Below are 18,520 nucleotides of genomic sequence, written 5' to 3' on the forward strand. Positions count from 1 at the left end.
AATCACAACCACATACTGAAACACAACTTTGTAACTTTGTGCCTAACTCCTGCAGGAGGCCTAAGCTGAACTCCCCAGGATAGCAAAAGAAACAGGATAACAGAACTCTACACTGCAATGTGCACCTCACACATACATAGCCACGGGACTTTCATAGATATCCATCTGCCGGCCACCATATCCCCGTGTCTACTTAATCTGGAATCAAAGAGTTCACTGAGTTATGGGTGGCTCCGTTAGGATCACTGTACCCTACATATGCTTGTCATTTAGAGTCTGGTATGTTATAAAATGTGTTATGCATTAATGCATGTGTGCAATGATGAATGTGTGTTGTTGTAACCTGCCTTGGGAATACAGATTGCAGTCCATTTCTGTGTTCATTTCTATAATGCTTCGTTATGGGGATGGAGATGAAATGTGCGAAGGGTCTCAGGGGGTTCAGTGCTGTAAGAGTTTCAAGTGCTGTAAGGGGGAGGTTTTAAACCCTGGATCCATTAAATCCTAAAATATTAGGATAATTTAAGCTATGGAGGCATTACAGATAGTCTAATCATGTGATAAACAGTGGTTATTAAACACTGCCTCTACAATTATTAGCTGGTAATTTTGTCAATCAAGTTTTTTAAACAGCTCAGAGACACGTGACAACAAGATGCGTTGGAAAGGCACGACAATAAAATGTCAACTGTCATACTTAGTATAAGGATACTTTTTCTTGGACTCAATGCTAGGGCATGAGGGTGTTTGTCAATACTGGCAATTGATACATAAAAACATGCTGTGTTTATGTAAGCTGGCTTGTCATGGAATTATTTTTTTCCCCAGGTCAGCCTCAGGATTATTGAAAATCTATTACAAGGTGATCCAGGGACCAAACTTAAAATCGTATGGTGTTTTTCAGTCCAGATGAATACGGTTAGTTGTCAAGTGGCAATAGATAAAATTGATACACTTGTCAATGGTAGAGTCAACTCAGTTTTAAGTTGTCAGCTTAAGGAGACTCACAGCGAATGCCATAGATCATGAGTGGGTCCAGCTGCTTCTTGCCATGTTTGCCCTGTCCAGAGAGGTTTGACATGGCCTGGACCTCCCGATGGAACAGGTAGTCCAGCAGTGTCAGCGCCATCTTCTCTGCCGTGCGGCAGTTTGTGGCGATATGGAGCATGTCAGCCGCCGACACGGGGCACCGAACGCGCATCTCTGGGTTGTTTTCATCCCCCAGCCAGGTGCCTGATGGGTAGTCATCTAGAGAAAGGAGGAGGAACAGCAATTTATAAACAGGTAGCTACACAAACACCTTTCATAAAAGCATCAGTCTGCGTCAGATGTTGAGATCTTGGATGACACTATGAAAATTCTGCCTAGCACTCCTGCAATACAGAAAAAATGCAACATAATTCTGAAAACTGCGCAACTATTGGTCCACAAGGCAATATACTACACTGGTATAGGACTATTTAGTGTTAATTCATATACCACAGCACACCCATGTGGCAGCAAAAGAGAATTAAATTACTTACAGGCAAAAATTGTGTTATTATTCACAATATTATTGACCAAGACATGTGGCAGCCTCCCACAGGCCATACATTTTACATTTGCTCTCAGTGTATGTTAGTTTCAGCCCCCCCCCCCCCCCCCCCCCCCACACACACACACACACACACACACACAGAAAGCGAGAGACACTCTTCTGAGTACCACATGGTACCTTCTGGCTAATGCTGACCAAGACACAATTTTGTCATGGTGACTCACAGCTGCAAATAAATGAATAATAGTTGCCTTTGAAGCTAACCAAGAACTGTCCGAGTCCACTCAAAACATCTCAACCAACAATTACAGCAACAATAGAAACAGTATGAGCTTAGTCGAGATTTGCTCATTTAGACATGAACTATGCCCCTCAGGCTTGTTCGCAACCACTGAGCAAAGCTACTGAATCAATGAGTGAACCTTCAGAGCAAACATCAACACAGTCTGAGACACGACCACAAGGACATGAACACGCCACGCATGCCATCGCTGTTAGTCAGTGGAGTGTGCTTTCTATTTAATATGCACACCATCTGAAAAAGTCACGTTAGCCCTTAAGGGAGCAAGACTGTGTACATATACGGAAAATTCTCTTCTCAACCCGGATACTCAAGAAACCGGATTTTGGGTCGGCGCATGAAAATGTCATAACTTGGTTAGAATAAACCGGTTAAGCACACGCGATTAAGAGAAACCCAGTTAAGATGCCTGGCTTACTCTGATATTAAGCACATTAAACATCCTGCTCTTTTCACTTTTGGCATCTGCGCAAACTCAGACTCACACAGGGTTAAGGGTATCTTTTGATGGCAACAAAAAAACATGTCTTACTATTACTATTGGGATCATCATTTCCTTCCCCTGTATCAGAAGGAACCTTCTATTGCTCTGTCAAAAGGGAAGGGCTAGCTGTCGGGCGCACATTTTCATACAGACAATTCTATCTGAGCGGGACCCTGGAGTGGACATGAATACCAACATGGATACTCGATTTTAGGGTATCAGACCCAAAAAGACTTTGACCGGAATATAGCCAATAGCCGAGTTGTTCTGCACATATAAACTCAGCCACCGAAGAGTAAGAAGGAATGAGAGAAGTAGCGTATGTGTGTGTGTGTCTATATCAGCAAAGTGAAGCCATACCCTCTGAATTGAGGGTGATGAGCGTGACATTTTGGCCATTTTGTGCGTTGCTGGCATGGCCACCATTGGAAACAGAGTCACTGGCCTCTGAGCCACTCTCCTGGTCGTCCTGACTCTCCTCAGGCCCCGGCACCTTCACCAGGATGGTGTTCTGCCGCCGCCCGGTCACTGTGCTGAAAAGAGACATACACTAGTCAGTAATGCAGCATGACTAACACACACATGAAGCCCGAAAACAAGTTCAGGTTATGTACAGTCCAACATTACCTAGATGTAAACGGAGGGGAAGGGCGCAACCGTTAAGAAGGACAGAGCTGACATTATATGAGGAGAGGCCAATGTAAAAAAAATCATGTTTTCTCTCTCTTCCTACTGTCATTAAATTTCCTGCATTCTTTAAATAAAGATATCAGACTGCCAGGGTATAATACGTGTGCATGTAATAATGTATAGAGCAAGTGCATCAGCACTGCGCTGACCCCTATTCTGAAACGTGGCATTGGAGAGCTGCATTAGTATGTTTCAAATACTCATCCCCAAACTGAAACCGAATCTCTACCCATCATGCCTTATCAAAGGTCTGATTCAACAAACTAAACCTTAATTCAACTAAACAATGACCTAATGTAACTAAAGGTGCAGTGGAGTGGCTAAAATCAGTGGCTCGTCTTTTAAACTCACTGAATAAGCTAAATCAAGAATATGCCTTACAATACATACGGACATTTTATTAACTTGTTCACAGAAATTATGAAATTGAGAACAAGTGTACAGAGTAACAAAAAAGGGAAAACTATATGTATCTTGGGCACTAAAATGAATTTGTACGTACACAAACACAGTGTAATACGCTGATATGCTGACAGGGACCAGCACTGTCCTGTTCCAGGTTTTAAGGTTTTAATCTGAGCTATAAAGCACCAGACCTTTATGAGCCATTGTGTTAGGATGGATTTGTAAATTTCTGACCTCAGTCCATGAGCCACTCACTTGCTGAGCAGGTTCTCCAGTGGAGTGTCCTCCGGACTCGACCCCTTTGGGCGGTCACTGCTCACTATCACATTTGTTTGTGGAACAACACTGAAGGAGAAATCCAAAATATAGTGGTAAACTGATAAATAAAACAACAAATGTATGTACAAATTGTATTGCAACGCATAAAACAGGCTCGGAAAGTAACGCCTTCCTTCTGCTAGCATATGTTATTACAATTCAGTATTACAAAACAACACAATAAAAAGACTACAATTACTTCAGCCCAAGAATTAGTTTCAAGTAATCTTCATTTGACAGCATTCTCAGCTTGAAACAATTCATAGGTGCAAAATGTGCCGGTGTGCCAACGCCTTGCAGCTCACCAGCGCACTTTGTTCCAGGTCTGAGTGGCCCCCTGAGGTGATCCTGCAACCATAGGGACCTGGATGGGACTCTTGGCATTGGGAACCATGCTGTCCAATTTACGTCCAAGGGCCTTGCAGGTGGCCTCCACTGCCTGTAACTTTGACTCGATGCCCTCCAGTCTCTGGCAGATTGACGAGTTGAGTGAGAGCAACAGGTTCTGGAGACACAGAGAATAAGACCTAGTATGTGTAATTTATCACCACCATCAAAAAACATGTTTTTGTTTCTGTAAATTATAAGTATAGAAACATGTGGGCTACATTCTGTGGACAAACTCCATTACGCAGAACCAAAGTACCTTAATAAAAGATATATCCTGATTGTTATTGTTGTTGTTATTCTCCTGGTTGTTGCTCAATTTCCTCCGTTTCTTCTGAGGCTTGTCTTCGCCATCTTCATGATTGTCCAGCATGTCTAATACAAATCAAATATGTAGACACCCTTGTTATAGCACAGGACAACCTTGTTTTTACACAGTACTATTACAATTACTATATTATTAATAAAAGATGAACCCTGTACAGTTCCCAGTAACCATGTCACCACATAATGAATCAACCTGTTTAAGTGGTCAACAGTCACAATATTTTTTGTGTAATCTTCCCAATCTTTGCTTATATAATGATGCTGTGATAATTGTGCAAGTCTGTGGTCTGTTTATGTCAACCTCAGTTCTCTCCAAGACAAAGAATACAGAGACTTTGTAGATACGTTGGTAAAGTATCTCCAGGAGTGAAACGAGTAAAACGACTAAAATGTCAAAGTCCTGTAGTACTGCACTTGCCTACAATAAAACCTAAAGATAATTGGTCAATGAGAATGACTGATTATGCCTGTTTAAAATTGATTGATACAATATTGGTATTCATATTCTTTGAAAGAAATCTTACCTGTCTGCTCATCCTGGCCAAAGTCCTCCACTGTTATTTGCACAATTTCATCCAACTCTTGCTCAGACATCATTCACAGCTGAAATAACATAACAGGAACAGAACAATATATTATTACTAGAGGCTTTCCGTCCCCAATATTGTTAAACTTGAGAAGTTAGCAAAACATTTGCTTGTTAACATACTGCTAGCCAGGTTTTTCCTCAAAAACATATATAGCCAATAACAACATCTTCCTGCTTTTGTATTTCTGCTGTGTCTGTTACCGCCTCTCCATTATTTGAGATAATGCACTGAAAATCTGAATAATTTCATCAAACATACGGTGGAATTAATCTCAAGCCAACTAGTTCCACCAGATTGAACTTGATGTATTGAATTTCACTTGTTTCGTAAGGTTCAATGAAGGTTTATAAAGTTTACTAATTGGTTGTTTCCATGAAAATGGTGCCTTCTGGACCACAATAAAAGTTTAAAATGTAGTGTTTTACACATTGTATATAAGACTACATCTGGTTTAGAAAACTTGATTTGTCAAACTCATTAACAATTCTTTAGCTCAACAGTTAGTCTGAAATGTGGACAATTGTTTTGCAGATATATACCTTTATTTTTTATGAGGTGAAAAAGATGAGAATATACAGGGTGGCATTGATAAAGAACTGTAATGTCATTCAAAATAACTTTTATTTGGTTGAAATCATGTCTTGTCATTATTTTTGCTAACATAGCTGAACTGACAACATTACAAACAAACATTAAATATGAATTGGGATATGGCAAAAATTCTTGTGGCATGCTGAAAACATGTGCACCTTTTTGAGATAGATTGTTTAATGTAATACCATTAATATTGACAAGCAGTCTGAGGGACACAAAGGCAGTCATTTCATGGAATAATCAATCACAAATACTTACAGGACAGTTTACAGGACAGAATGGTTTCTAGAACATTTAGTTGCTTCTATTAAATCTATTAAAATTGTGGTAGTATTCCTATAGTCTAAGGATGAATATGATCAACCCTGCACCAGGTAGAACCAAGACTCAAACACAAACATGACAGCAGTGAGGAATATTTCATGTTTCCTGAAGCTCGGGAAACTAGCTACCCTCGACCACAAGGGGACACCCCTCTCCTGGCTCAATCCCTCTTGTTTTAGGTTGACTGAGGGTCGTCAACAAAATACTATAAGCAATTTTATGAACCATAATCATGAAAAGCATTGTGTATCATCGCTAGTAATCAGTCACTAGCGCCAGGGGCTTTAAGCCTGATGGAATATGGGCGTAGGTCCATTTGTAATTTTAATAATTGCATGAAATGACAATATTATCAACTGCCTGACGTAATATTAGCTTTGGTATAGTCTGTATAAACGGGGTTTAGTTGCCAAACGCTGCTTTTCTAGCCAAATTCGCTCCAAAGTTAGTAGTACCAGCAAAAGCTTGCGCCGTGTTCTGGTAATTATCTTCGTAGCCTAGCTAGCTAATGTTACATATTGCTAATAGCAGAATAATTACGGCTAGCTAACTAAGCGGATATCTCAGGGCAATATGAAGAGTGACCAAAATGATACGAATGGATGTGCTGTTAAACTTGACGTACTAAGTATGTATGTAAATCCAGTGAAAACACCCCAACTGTGAAAAAATATTTGGACAATATTGATACTCTGGCGTTAGCCATAGCCAACTAGCATGCACAGAAAAAACCCCAACTTGCTAGCTTGCACTTCAAGATCGGATTTGCAAGCTTGCTTGCTAACGTCAAAGCTGAAGCAAGGCAAAGACATCATGGTGTACGCTAGCTTGGTAGTTAGCTTGCTAGTTAGGCCGCGTGGCCGCGGAAATGTTGTAATACAAGTAATGTGAGTTGTTGGAAAAAATATCAATAAAAACATGATTTCGACACTGCTCCCTTTCTCCGCTGCTGGCACACGACACATGTACCGTGTAAGATTGGGTTATATTACCGTGTGAATGATGAATTCTCGTGTTGTTTGTAGAGATTCCGATAACGGCGTCGTTCCTCGCGAGAGATGAGCTTGTGTTTCTTGTGTTCCTCCGAGTCCCACAGGGAGGTCAAACCTGCTACTGCAAGTAACCACAATGGGAGATGCTGCTCACACAAACACCATACAAAATGTACATCTCATCTTCCTGTAATATGTAATGCAACAAGGAAATGCGTGAGATTACAGTAGATAAAGCTATTTAATTGTTTCATGGAGGTTTACACCTCAGAATCGTTACAGTTTCATTTTATAATAGAGTGTGTCGTGCTAATTGACTGTGGATGTGCCCTTTTCCTGCAGTTAAAGCCGTGTCGTGATTAATGGGATCGTTATCAGGCATCTAACAACATAAAATCCATAAACGTGTTTTATGACATCCAAAAGTCTGTGTGAAATGTTTTGGAAGTCAATCGATTGACGTAATTTTGGCTGTACAGGTTTAGGCTTATCTCCCCGATGTGCTTAAAATTCTACTGTAGAAGATGACCCCAAAACATTTCTGCACCTCTCGTCGTTTGAGTGGTCGGTGTTACACACCTTGGAGGTAAGAAACAGCATGGGCAATTGTTGTAGCTACCATGATTCTGTGTGGAGAACAAGCACTTGAGACTAGATGTCTTTAAAAAACCAACAAAAAACCAACATCACATTCGCACGACGCAAGAAAGGGTAGGACAAAATATGTTTTTACGTCTTTCTACTCTACTACTACGAACATGTAATATTGACAACTTTTTGTTCGTCAAGAATTACCGTATGTTTTCATGTTTGTTGCTGTTGTGTCTTTTCTTGCTTATTTGATGACGTTTCTCGTTTTGTCCCTATTTATTTTGTAGTTGTTACATGTTCAAAATGAATAAACATAAACATAATAAGCATTATAAAACTTCCTTGGTTGGGTCACCGACCAGGCCAGCCAGGAGTCGGATCTTACACATATTACTTGAAAGATGAGCAAGTCGTGACTCTTTTCATCGCCAGATGGTTTTGGATTTGATGTTTTAGAAAACTTACGAAAAAAAAAAATTCGAGCCAGCCAGGAGTCGAACCTAGAATCTTCTGATCCGTAGTCAGACGCGTTATCCATTGCGCCACTGGCCCGCTGCATGCGCAAGGAATGTCGGGAGTTTTTTATTTGAATCCCAACTGATTTTTTCCAGATATATATTTTTTTAGCCCGCGACAGCAGGATGGGCTCTATGGTTGGAATTGGCGATCGGTCGGTCAGTCGGTCAGTCGGTCGCTCTGTTCACAACTTTATGGGTCACGTGGCCCGCAGGGAGTTGCGGGAGACCGGAGTTCGATTCCCGACAGAGACACTTACACAAAACTCAACGTCGCGGGGTTGTTAGAGTCTAGTTTATTTAGGGCCACTGTAGTGTATCTCTACCGTTTCTGTTTCTACTTTATAATCGCATCTTTTCTCCGCCTTGGATGCATTACCCGTCGAGAACAACCCACCCAACAAAGTATAATAGCAAAATGCTACATGGCTAACCAAGGCTAACGGTAATTAATGGGGCTGTTAGCATTTGCAATTTGTGACACTCGACCCCATCACTTTTTATAGGCGTGCAGTTGTCTGACAGCAGAAACAGAAATATATGTCAATGACAACACCTATTGTGTTATAAGCTATATTGAAACACAAAATAAGTGAGTTGGAGGCGACGGAAAAGACGTTTTCTTTGAGCTCTTCATATTGAGCGAAATTGCAGTTATTATCCCAGCCAGTAACGTTACAGCTTCTTGTGAATGTTTCTGTAACTTACTCTAAACTGGTGAAGACTCATCTAAGGTCTAACTTACCATTGTAGATGAAAGGTTGAGCAACTTTGCTGTATTTGTAGTATTCTGTTGCATCACCACACAGGCTATCTTGGCAGTAATACATTAACTGGTGATTATAATCAAATGACAGCCACAGCCAATACATGTGTATATTGTGTATAAGTCACCATATTGGTAGACAATGCATGTGACATCATGGGAATACTATGAATAGAGTGCACAGAAGGGCAATGGCCCCTAATATAGATTAATTTGTGAATCACTTCGCAAGAACAATTTTTTTTTCATGCCTTCATGGTCAGTCAGAAATAAAATGTAGCCTATAGTGTGATATGTGCAAATTCTCTTAAAAATAAAAACATTTTGGGCAAATGTGCAGAACAGTTGGTACCCCCAAAGTACCAGCCTGGCCCCATTCTTTGAAAAAAAGTGTTAAACCGCCACTGGTTCGTCCATATTCCCAACACAACATCACAACATTACTACAGGCTGGTTTACTGCAGGCACAGATTACTCCATTACCTCGGTCAAAGGTAGAAAGCAAAACACATCCAATTTGTCGCTTCCTAGTCTTCAGTCGGTACTTCGTCGTGGTCGCTGTCAGGCTGCTCCAAAGCCAAAGGAGTGTTGCAACCAATCCGTCCGTCATGAAGACCCCTGCACACCAAACTCAGGTCTTAAAATGAGTCTTTTGTTCATAGGGTTTAATCAGTCGTTGACTGTAAGTAGTTCACGCCTGCTAGCTCACCCACTCACATTTTATTAAGCTGTACCCCATATGACCTTTTACCTTCATATTGGTAATACATTATGTCCAGAGGTTAGATGCCTTTACCACTGAATAGATGGGGTTTGTCACCCTGCCTTAAAAAGCTAATCCCAAAAGAATTTCATTAGTATGGGTTTCATTGGAGAGTTTTAGTGTCCCATGGGTTAAATGGTGTTTCAGAAGCTTTTCCACCCTGCCAAGAATGGATTTCTGGGGGTAAACACTAGCATACCCATGTGAAAAGAGGCTACACAATATGTACAGTTATGGTTTACAGCCCTAGTAGGCTACAACACTAAACCATGATGGAGCTGATGATGAGTGTTTGAATAACTGCATGTAAATGAAAATAAGCTAAAATTTCAAAAAGGCAAATAATTTGTGTCACACTGACTCTATTGTGTTGATAAAATGTAAAAATACAGCTGCTAAAGTCTTGTTGAGAGTCGCTTCCTGTTCTTCTAGTTGCACCATGACTCTGACTCAATCCTAACGTCCCAACAGGGCCTGTAGTCCGTACAAAGCTGGGGCTTCTGAAAGGGAAGCATGTGAGTGTAAAGGGGAAGGAGACACAGGTCCATGCCTACCTGGGTGTGCCGTTTGCCAAGCCACCTGTCGGCCCTCTGAGACTGGCCCCAACCCAGCCTGCAGAGGGATGGGAAGGAGTGAGGGATGCCACCCAGCAGCCACCCATGTAAGACACAGAGGAGCAGAGACAAAGACACATGCATTTCAACAGAAATGATAATGATGGCATAAAACCTCAAACTTATTCAATGACTCATGGAAATAAAATAAATATTTTTCAGGTGTGTCCAAGATTCACAGTTTGCCGTTGAACTTGCAAGAAATGTATCGATGCAGGTTGAGTTCCCGGACATATCTGAAGATTGCCTTTATCTCAACATTTACACAACTGTCAAACCCTCTGAGAATCGAAAACTGCCTGTAAGTCTTTGAGCAGACAAATTAGATCAAGCAATACCAAGGCTCTTATGTTTAATTTGCATCAGTCTGATCATTTATCAAGCAAATGTTATAGATAGATAGATAGATGTAGTCAATGTATTGTCTTACGGGCTTTCACACCAGAAGTGACAATGCACATAGTTTGCACGAGGTAGAGCGCAAGCTGGAATCTCAGTAGGCTATAGAAACATATTTTCACCTTTCCAGAAATGTGAGCCTATGGGTTAGTTTAACATTGTACAAAGCAGCTGAAATAATTCAACAATGATGCTATCTAGGCTTCTTTTGAATATGTAAATAACGCAATATAATTTTTCTAATCTGGTATCCTCATCCTTTCGGATATTATCTGCCATGCCTGTGACTTTTTGGCCAGGTTCCGATATGTTTTTAAAGTGGAGTTATATAACTCCTTGGTGCTCCAACACCGACAAAACTTCAGCCTCCTGTAAATGCCGGAATGCCATCGGACGCACCTCATAGAGGTCAGCGTATTTTGGAGGTCAAAGTTCAATATAGTTCAATATAGTTGAACTTTGGGCGCAAAACCTGGCAAAATATCAAGGTGGTTTGCACCGCTTTCGGCTGCGCAGCTGTTTAGCTGTTTAGCGTCCTACATTGAAAACAACGGCCTTGCTCTGCGCAATGCCGCAATTGCGCGTTTGGTATGAAAGCCTGGGTAGAGAGATTAAATGCTGCATGTATGCAAAGTCCAAATAATGTGATATGTCATTGATTTTGCCATTAAGGTGATGGTCTGGATCCATCCAGGAGGACTGACCATCGGCTCTGCATCCACATATGATGGTTCTGCTCTGGCTGCTTACCAGGACGTGGTTGTGGTTCTGATCCAGTATCGCCTCGGAATCCTGGGGTTCTTTAGGTAAGACTGTCCTGTCCCGCACCAGACCGACTGTGTGTCTAACTGGGTACTTTAATCGTCTCCAACCCCATGTGTTCTACACAGCACAGGAGACAAGAACATGCCGGGGAACTTTGGCCTGCTGGACCAGGTGGAAGCCCTGCGGTGGGTCCAGGAGCACATTCACAACTTTGGAGGAGACCCAGGTTCAGTCACCATATTTGGGGAGTCTGCTGGTGGAGTGAGCGTATCCCTATTGGTGAGGACACACACACCATGGTGTAATGCTTTATGGGATTATTATGAGACTAAATGCTGCAATCCACCCATCTTTTCTGCCTGCAACTATCAGATTCTAGGCAGGTGGTGCAGAACTACAGAGCAAACAGACAACTCTAATTTAAGAAGTTTATTAGCAGGATCCCTTTGTATTGAGAGAGAGAATGAGCATGAAGCAGTGCTTGCAGGTGCCTCCCCGAGGTTCTGTATAATAGCTGACATGAGAATCAGAAAGCTTTCTTATCATGTCTGTCTTCACATTCCCATCTCTGGCAGGATTTGTCATTCCTAATGTTAACCATCAGTCATAATTCTGCAGTTACTATGCTATCATAGTCATAACTTCACCTGACTGGAGACCTTGAATACTAGAATGTGTAAGTTTAGACTTCTCAACAACACACAGAGACCATAGAAACATTTTGTTATTTTATGATGGCTACTTTCCATGATTGTTGTTGTTTTTGTCCTTATTCTTTCTTGTTTTTGATTATTTGTGCATTGGTGTGTGTTTCTTTGCTGTGGTATGATATTTGAATTTTTTTACACAATTGACATGATTGATAAAGTATATCTCAACTCCTCATCTCGTCAACACATTAAATTCCAAGCAAATAGTCTTATGAGCACAACATCACCACCAACAGCACCAACATCTTGACATTCTTGTTTTCCATGTCATGAGCAGCTTCTCTCTCCATTGTCTGCTGGCTTGTTTCATGGTGCGATAGCTGAGAGTGGCTCTGCAGCAATGGACATGATCATGAACCCCAACCCTTTGCCTAAAGCCCAGGTGAGTTAAGGAATTAGAATAGATACACAAATTACATATTTTTAAAAATGCCCCTAAAAAATGATGACTTCCTTTTTTTGTATTCTAGATAATAGCAAACCTCTCAGGCTGTGACAGTTCCACCACAGAGAAGATTGCCAAATGTGTGATGAAGTTGTCATTTGATGACATTGTGAAGCATCACAAAGAGGTGAAATTTACAGAATCTTGGTTGTAAAAGTCACCATAGTACCATTTTATTGTGCCGTAGACAAACAAGTTGCTCAGGGTGTTGCATGGCCATGATCTAATTGAGATTTTTTGCAAGTAGCACTCCTTTGGATGACTTGTACTTGACAAGGTGGCTTGCCTCAGCTCGGGCATATTTCAATTGACAGATTTTCATACTGAGAAAAATTAAACATGAATTTGTCAGTCAGATGCAACAATCACAATTTCAGTAATTATAAGTTTTGCATCATGCCTACATGTCTCTCTGTTTCTATATTATATGGTGCGAGCGTTGGAACATTTATTGAGTTGTTTGTCTTGTCCTCTGTAGGATGAAACGATACAGCCTGGAGTGACTGTTGACGGGAAGTTCCTGCTCAGGTCTGCAAAGGAGCTTTTCCAGAATCATGAGAGGCATAATGTGCCTCTCATGATTGGTTGCAATAGTGACGAAGCAGGATGGCTTTTTCCAAATGTGAGTTTAGATAGAATTTTTCAAACATCCAATTTGGAAGTAAAAAACATGCAGTGTAATGCAAAAATTATGGTTTGATAGAATTAGTTCTACAGATGATGTTGCACTGAAATAAATGACTGTTTCCTTAGAAGCCAAAAAATGCTATTTGTTGTTGCAGTTGTCTAATTTCTGCTCCTCATGACTGCCATACATATTCACTGGATTTACTCTACTATCCTTGATTATGTATTACTGGTGCATTTGCTTACTCTTGTGAGGGACTGAGCAGGTAGGACACAAGAGGCCAAAATAAGGTGCAAAAATTAAGGGTTTTTAGTAACCCGAAAGTATGTACAAATAGGATGGGTAACAAAAAACAGGTTTAAAGTGCAGAAAGATAGAAAAATGAAATACAAACTAAGTGACAACTGGCTATAAAAACAGTTCTCAGCCTCAAACTGTAACTGCGGTCAAATAAACATAACAGAACTTAAGACAAAGCAACATAACCAGTGCACAACTAAACTAAGACTGCCTGAGGATATAGTGTGGGTCCTATATATACTATGATGGCCAGTCCATAGTACATCACAAATCCAGAATACACAGGCTGTACAACTGATATATCTTATTGTTTTAAAGTTTAAAATTCAGTTTAGTTAAATTATTTAATTTACTTTCTAGTACCATACAAATTTCCATACATCCTAATATATAAGACACAGATTAACTCGAAGTCCTATCAATTAAACTCCCCCTTCATCTCCCGGAAGATGGTTCATTCCACCACCCCAATACACAGTCTTTGGTACGGGCCAAAACGGGCCGCTAACTCTTTGACCGTTGGATGGAGGTGGCAGATGGCTCCCGGTGAGATGACACATTTAACAGAGAGGATGAGAGGAAAGAGAGGGATTATGTGAAACATAGTCAACTTAAAATAACTTAACTGAACAAAATAGCAATAGTGACTATACAATTTAACTAAGATGCGTATATGCATTGTGTATGTTAAAAGTGCGTAATGGTCAAAATGAAACAAGGGTGCAGGGTGTGGTACTGACTTCAATGTGCGGCTGATGGTGCGCCCGTCACAACCCTACTATCCCTTATTATGTATTACTGGTGCATTTGCTTATTAGTCATTTATTATCAGTCATTCAAAGTGAGAGGTTAACAGTATGCATGAAAACATGACATCTGGAATAAGGAAATTATAAGAAGGTAGATAACACAATGCTCTTTTGACCTCAGTTAATGAATCAAATGTGCACCCACTGATGAATGGAGAACGGTCCAGTTATTATCGAATGTAATTCTGTGTTTTGTTCCCTTAGACCTTAGCTCGTCCAGGGTGGGTGGATGGAATGGACCGGGAAGAAGCCATACCCATTATAACCATGTTTACATACCGTGATGTAAGTGAGGATATCTGATGAGATTTCAAAAGATTGACACTGTGTTTCATGGTACCAAAAACAGATGGCATTTTACTTGTATGAAAGAAGCGTGTTGACTCTTTACTTTTTATTGTTAAATTCAAGAGCGCACTTTTGAATTAGCTTGATTGGATGCACTGCTGTCTATAATGCCAGCAGTACGGTGGCCGCTTGTCCAGCATAATCCAAGTCTCCTAGCCAACCGATCCCAAACTGACTTGAAAAGTCAACCACTTTAGTCTCTGTTCTGTCAAACATTAATATGGGTGCTCACTTATTGAATTTGACGATTAAATACAAAGTAATTGGTTTAAAACAGTATTTCTACCGATTTAAAATTCTCGCGCTTTTATTGTGAAGGCTAAACGGCAAAACCGGAAGTGTTGTTTCTGGTAATTCGCAAAAACAAAATGTTGTTTCCACCCGGTTGGAGAAAACAGAATTCTGACAGTGTTCTATGTATGATCTAGCCTAAAGACCAATGGAAAAGTGAGCTGGTGGCTGATGAATACATTGGGACCTCAGGCGATCGTGAGAAAATTAGAGATGGGTTCACTGAGATTATTGGAGATGTGCTCTTTACCATTACTTCCCTTGAGACTGCAAACTTCCACAGAGGTGAGACCTTACTTGTTGGCAGTGATCAACACATAGCCTTGATGTTTTCACTCTTCTTGATGGAAATTGAATTGAACTTCAAGAAACAAATACGCTTAAGTGTAGTCAAGGTGTTAATGAATAAAGGCCCAATCCCTAATCTAAATGCAAACAAGAGTTTCCACATCACAGAAAAACAAAAGATCGGACCAGATTTGCAAATTCAAGTTATTTAGAATCTGATACTGACATATCGTAGACGTCGACCATGTAGTACATACTGAATAAGTACGTACAATTAGTATAATTTATAATTACGTAATGACTATGTACTATTACCATTTTAGTAAATGTTTTATATGTCATGCATAATTGAGTCCCAATATCACATAACCTGAATTTAGCCAGCCTGTTGTGTCCTTTCAGTAGCTTAAGTAATAACAGTCAAGGCTGGTATTTACCATTATTACCATGCATTTAAAACATTATTACACCGAAACATACACACACACACACAGTGGGTGAGTCCAAAGATCAGGACTGCTGAAGATTACACTAATGAATGATGTTTATCCCACAAACAGATGCAGGAGTTCCTGTGTATTTCTATCTGTTCCAGGAAAGTCCCAGCATATTCAAGAACAAGAGACCAAGCTTTGTTGGGTCTGACCATGGAGATGAGGTGTTTTTTGTTTTGGGATTCTGTTTCATCACAGATCATCTGAAACTAAGTGGTAAAATGATACTTTAAGATAATGTAATTCAGAGTGATGTTCAGTCTATCAGAAGACATTGTGTTTAACATCTTTGGGTACCAACACTTTAATCCCTTCTCTCTCAGGATCATGCACGGAGGAAGACGAACAGCTCAGCAGAACCATGATGGCATATTGGGGCAACTTTGCTCGTACAAGGTAGGAGTCTACTCAGGTGAGCAGAAGATCTGGGTGAATCTTCAATGTGACATTGGTAACCTTTTACTGTCCAGGTCACATTTTTCTTGGTAACTAACCCATTTCCCAACCCCCCAAAAAATAGAACCATGAAATTGCTTTTAAAAGACTAAACTAAAATAACTGATAGCTGTGTTGTGTGCCCTCTGTGTATATTTCATAGCCTCACAGACACTTCACAGCTTAATAAATCACTGGCTAGTAGTAAGGCTTGGCAAAGTAATCAAAGAACTCAACCAGCTCACATAATGAATACAAACAGTACTCAGTCTGTTATGCACAAATTCTTAGCTCCACAGTCCTAATGACTTATCAGGAATGCCATTATGTGACAGTGCTTGCAACAGAGAATCAACTAATAATATGAAACAAAATGGCTTTTTTCTGTTCTGCATATTGACTCAACTTCCCATATTTTGTCCAGATTTACAGTTGAGGTAGGTAAAATAATGATAAAAAGTATTTTTCTTTGCACGTTATTCAAATGTTTTCATTTCCATTCTACTCCCAGTAGAAACACTGTCCAAGTGTGTATACACAAGGTCTATGTCATACAGTTATTTGAATTCAGTGCTTCATATGCATTTCCCATTTTCTCCACCATATAATTTGATTTGAAGAGTTTGTTATCCTTTCTTCTAGTACTATTTCTTCTTCATTTAATTACCTTGTGTCCTCCCTGCCTGTAGCAGAGTGCCTTACAACTGCAGTATCGCTGCTTTTTTAATTGGAAATCAAGATATTTCATAATTACCCTCAAAACATTTATCAATACACAGGATATGATGTTAATATCCCTTGTGCCATAATCCAAGGTGAGCATTCATATAGATCCAATTCAGAGTTTAACAGAATGATATACTACCATACCAATGAGTACCATAGAAAACATCAGGCTACACTGTCATAACTCTACAGCACCATAAGACAGGCAGCAACATTCACCAGCTACCTACTCTAGTTACAAGGTGAGTGAGTGTAGGCAAATCATTGGGGTTATCAAGTGGGCACCCTCCTTCACCGATGTTTCATTGAATTAGGCCCACAACACCTCAAGAAGGCTCAACGGTGTATTCCAGCGTCCCAGAAACACCCCCCTCTTTGCCCAGACTCAGCAGACCCAAGTCCACTACACTACTGTCGCTGTCACCTGCACCTAGTTATCAACAACACTAGTTCACATACTACCATCAATATCCCTTTCTATTCAGAACATTAAGTTACACGCTACATCTGAACCCTACCAAGTCACACGTACATACAAAGCATTTAAACCTAATGTAGTTTCTGTAATAAGGTGAGAATGAAGAGCTGTCTACAGCTTATTTTTGATAATGTTACTAGCCTTTGAATGCAGTAAGCTACGAGTCTGAAACTGATGTTTTTTTGACACCCCCCTCTGGTATGCAGCAACTTCTTTACACAGTTTTATTTGTTCACAGGATTTTGTTAAAAAAAAAGGTCCTAAACTATATTTAAAACTCAATAGTGTTCCAGTGCAAAAACAGAGGTCCAAAAACAAATGAATAAATAGAAACTGGTGGCATCCCCTGTCCAATTGTCTATGGTGTGTGTGTGTGTGTGTGTGTGTGTGTGTGTGTGTGTGTGTGTAGGTCTCCTAATGGGGACGGCCTGGTCCATTGGCCACAGTATGGAGCAGAAGGAGACTACCTGGCCATTGGGATGGAGCAGGTACCTGGTCAGCACCTAAAGAAGGACCGCTTCACCTTCTTCACTCAAACCCTCCCAGAGAAGACCAGACAACACCAAGAGAAGATGGAGCATGGCAAGCTGTAGGATGGGCAGGATGGGCAGCGCTCTTCTCTCCGTTCCATGGGAAGATTAACTACAATCATGTCACTCAGATGAGATCATCTTACGCTGTACCTGTGTCATCAAGAAGACATCAAGACAGGAAATTGCTGCAATTCATGTCTGTGTTCACTTACAGTGTCAAGTGTTCAGATTACAAAGGGCTGTTAAAGTTGTATGCATAACACTCCGTATGAGACATGGAATACAAGAACATTCATTCATTCAAAACTGTATTCAATGCTCTGGGACACATTGAGAGAAAGACTCATTTGCAATGGTGCAGAGGTAACAATAGATAGAACGCAACAATTGAAGAGAAATTGGGTCAATGAATAAATAAAAACAGTGAAAATATTAGTCAAAACATTTACATTCAAAATTCATGAGAACTACAAAACTCTTCTCAAGTTCAAGTTTGCTTATTTATATATAGGCCTTTATCACAAGCATGTCTCTAAGGACTTTACAGAGAATGAGCCTAGCAAAGTCTGGGGCTGAACTTGAACTTTAAAAATCTCCTCAGATGAAGTTCCTTGGGACAAAATCATATCAAACAACGAACTATTGCAATAGAGGGAATTCCAAAGTGACAGCC

The 18,520-nt window shown here is 40.3% G+C and overlaps 1 protein-coding gene, 1 non-coding gene and 1 pseudogene across 4 annotated transcripts in view; 1 reads left to right on the forward strand and 2 right to left on the reverse strand.

The window, feature by feature from the left end:
* The window catches only part of banp (BTG3 associated nuclear protein), a 36,228-nt gene extending 28,161 nt beyond the window's left edge, over positions 1 to 8,067 (reverse strand). Inside the window, exons 1-8 of one of the 2 annotated variants that reach the window (XR_013504353.1) lie at positions 8,006 to 8,067; positions 6,950 to 7,070; positions 4,974 to 5,052; positions 4,382 to 4,497; positions 4,041 to 4,240; positions 3,673 to 3,762; positions 2,683 to 2,855; positions 1,009 to 1,248 (exon numbers count right to left, since the gene is read on the reverse strand). Coding sequence is in view for 1 of the 2 variants with exons in the window: in XM_071913160.2 (XP_071769261.1) it covers positions 1,009 to 1,248; positions 2,683 to 2,855; positions 3,673 to 3,762; positions 4,041 to 4,240; positions 4,382 to 4,497; positions 4,974 to 5,046 (892 nt within the window). In the remaining variant the exon portion in view is untranslated. The remainder of the gene's footprint in view (positions 1 to 1,008; positions 1,249 to 2,682; positions 2,856 to 3,672; positions 3,763 to 4,040; positions 4,241 to 4,381; positions 4,498 to 4,973; positions 5,053 to 6,949; positions 7,071 to 8,005) is intronic. The other variant, XM_071913160.2, reaches the window with a different exon arrangement.
* Positions 5,983 to 17,910, forward strand: LOC139921792 (fatty acyl-CoA hydrolase precursor, medium chain-like; annotated as a pseudogene). The gene is made up of 14 exons (XR_013504349.1): positions 5,983 to 6,007; positions 6,364 to 6,449; positions 9,998 to 10,245; positions 10,361 to 10,499; positions 11,270 to 11,403; positions 11,488 to 11,641; positions 12,350 to 12,454; positions 12,543 to 12,644; positions 12,996 to 13,139; positions 14,459 to 14,539; positions 15,031 to 15,178; positions 15,742 to 15,891; positions 15,999 to 16,071; positions 17,724 to 17,910. The product of XR_013504349.1 is annotated as a fatty acyl-CoA hydrolase precursor, medium chain-like (transcript).
* trnar-acg (transfer RNA arginine (anticodon ACG)) lies at positions 8,020 to 8,092 on the reverse strand. The gene has a single exon. It is a non-coding gene; the product is annotated as a tRNA-Arg (tRNA).
* Positions 17,911 to 18,520: the final 610 nt, after the last annotated feature.

Source organism: Centroberyx gerrardi, chromosome 4 (genome assembly GCF_048128805.1).
Source record: "Centroberyx gerrardi isolate f3 chromosome 4, fCenGer3.hap1.cur.20231027, whole genome shotgun sequence".
In the NCBI taxonomy this organism is placed as follows: Eukaryota; Metazoa; Chordata; class Actinopteri; order Beryciformes; family Berycidae; genus Centroberyx; species Centroberyx gerrardi.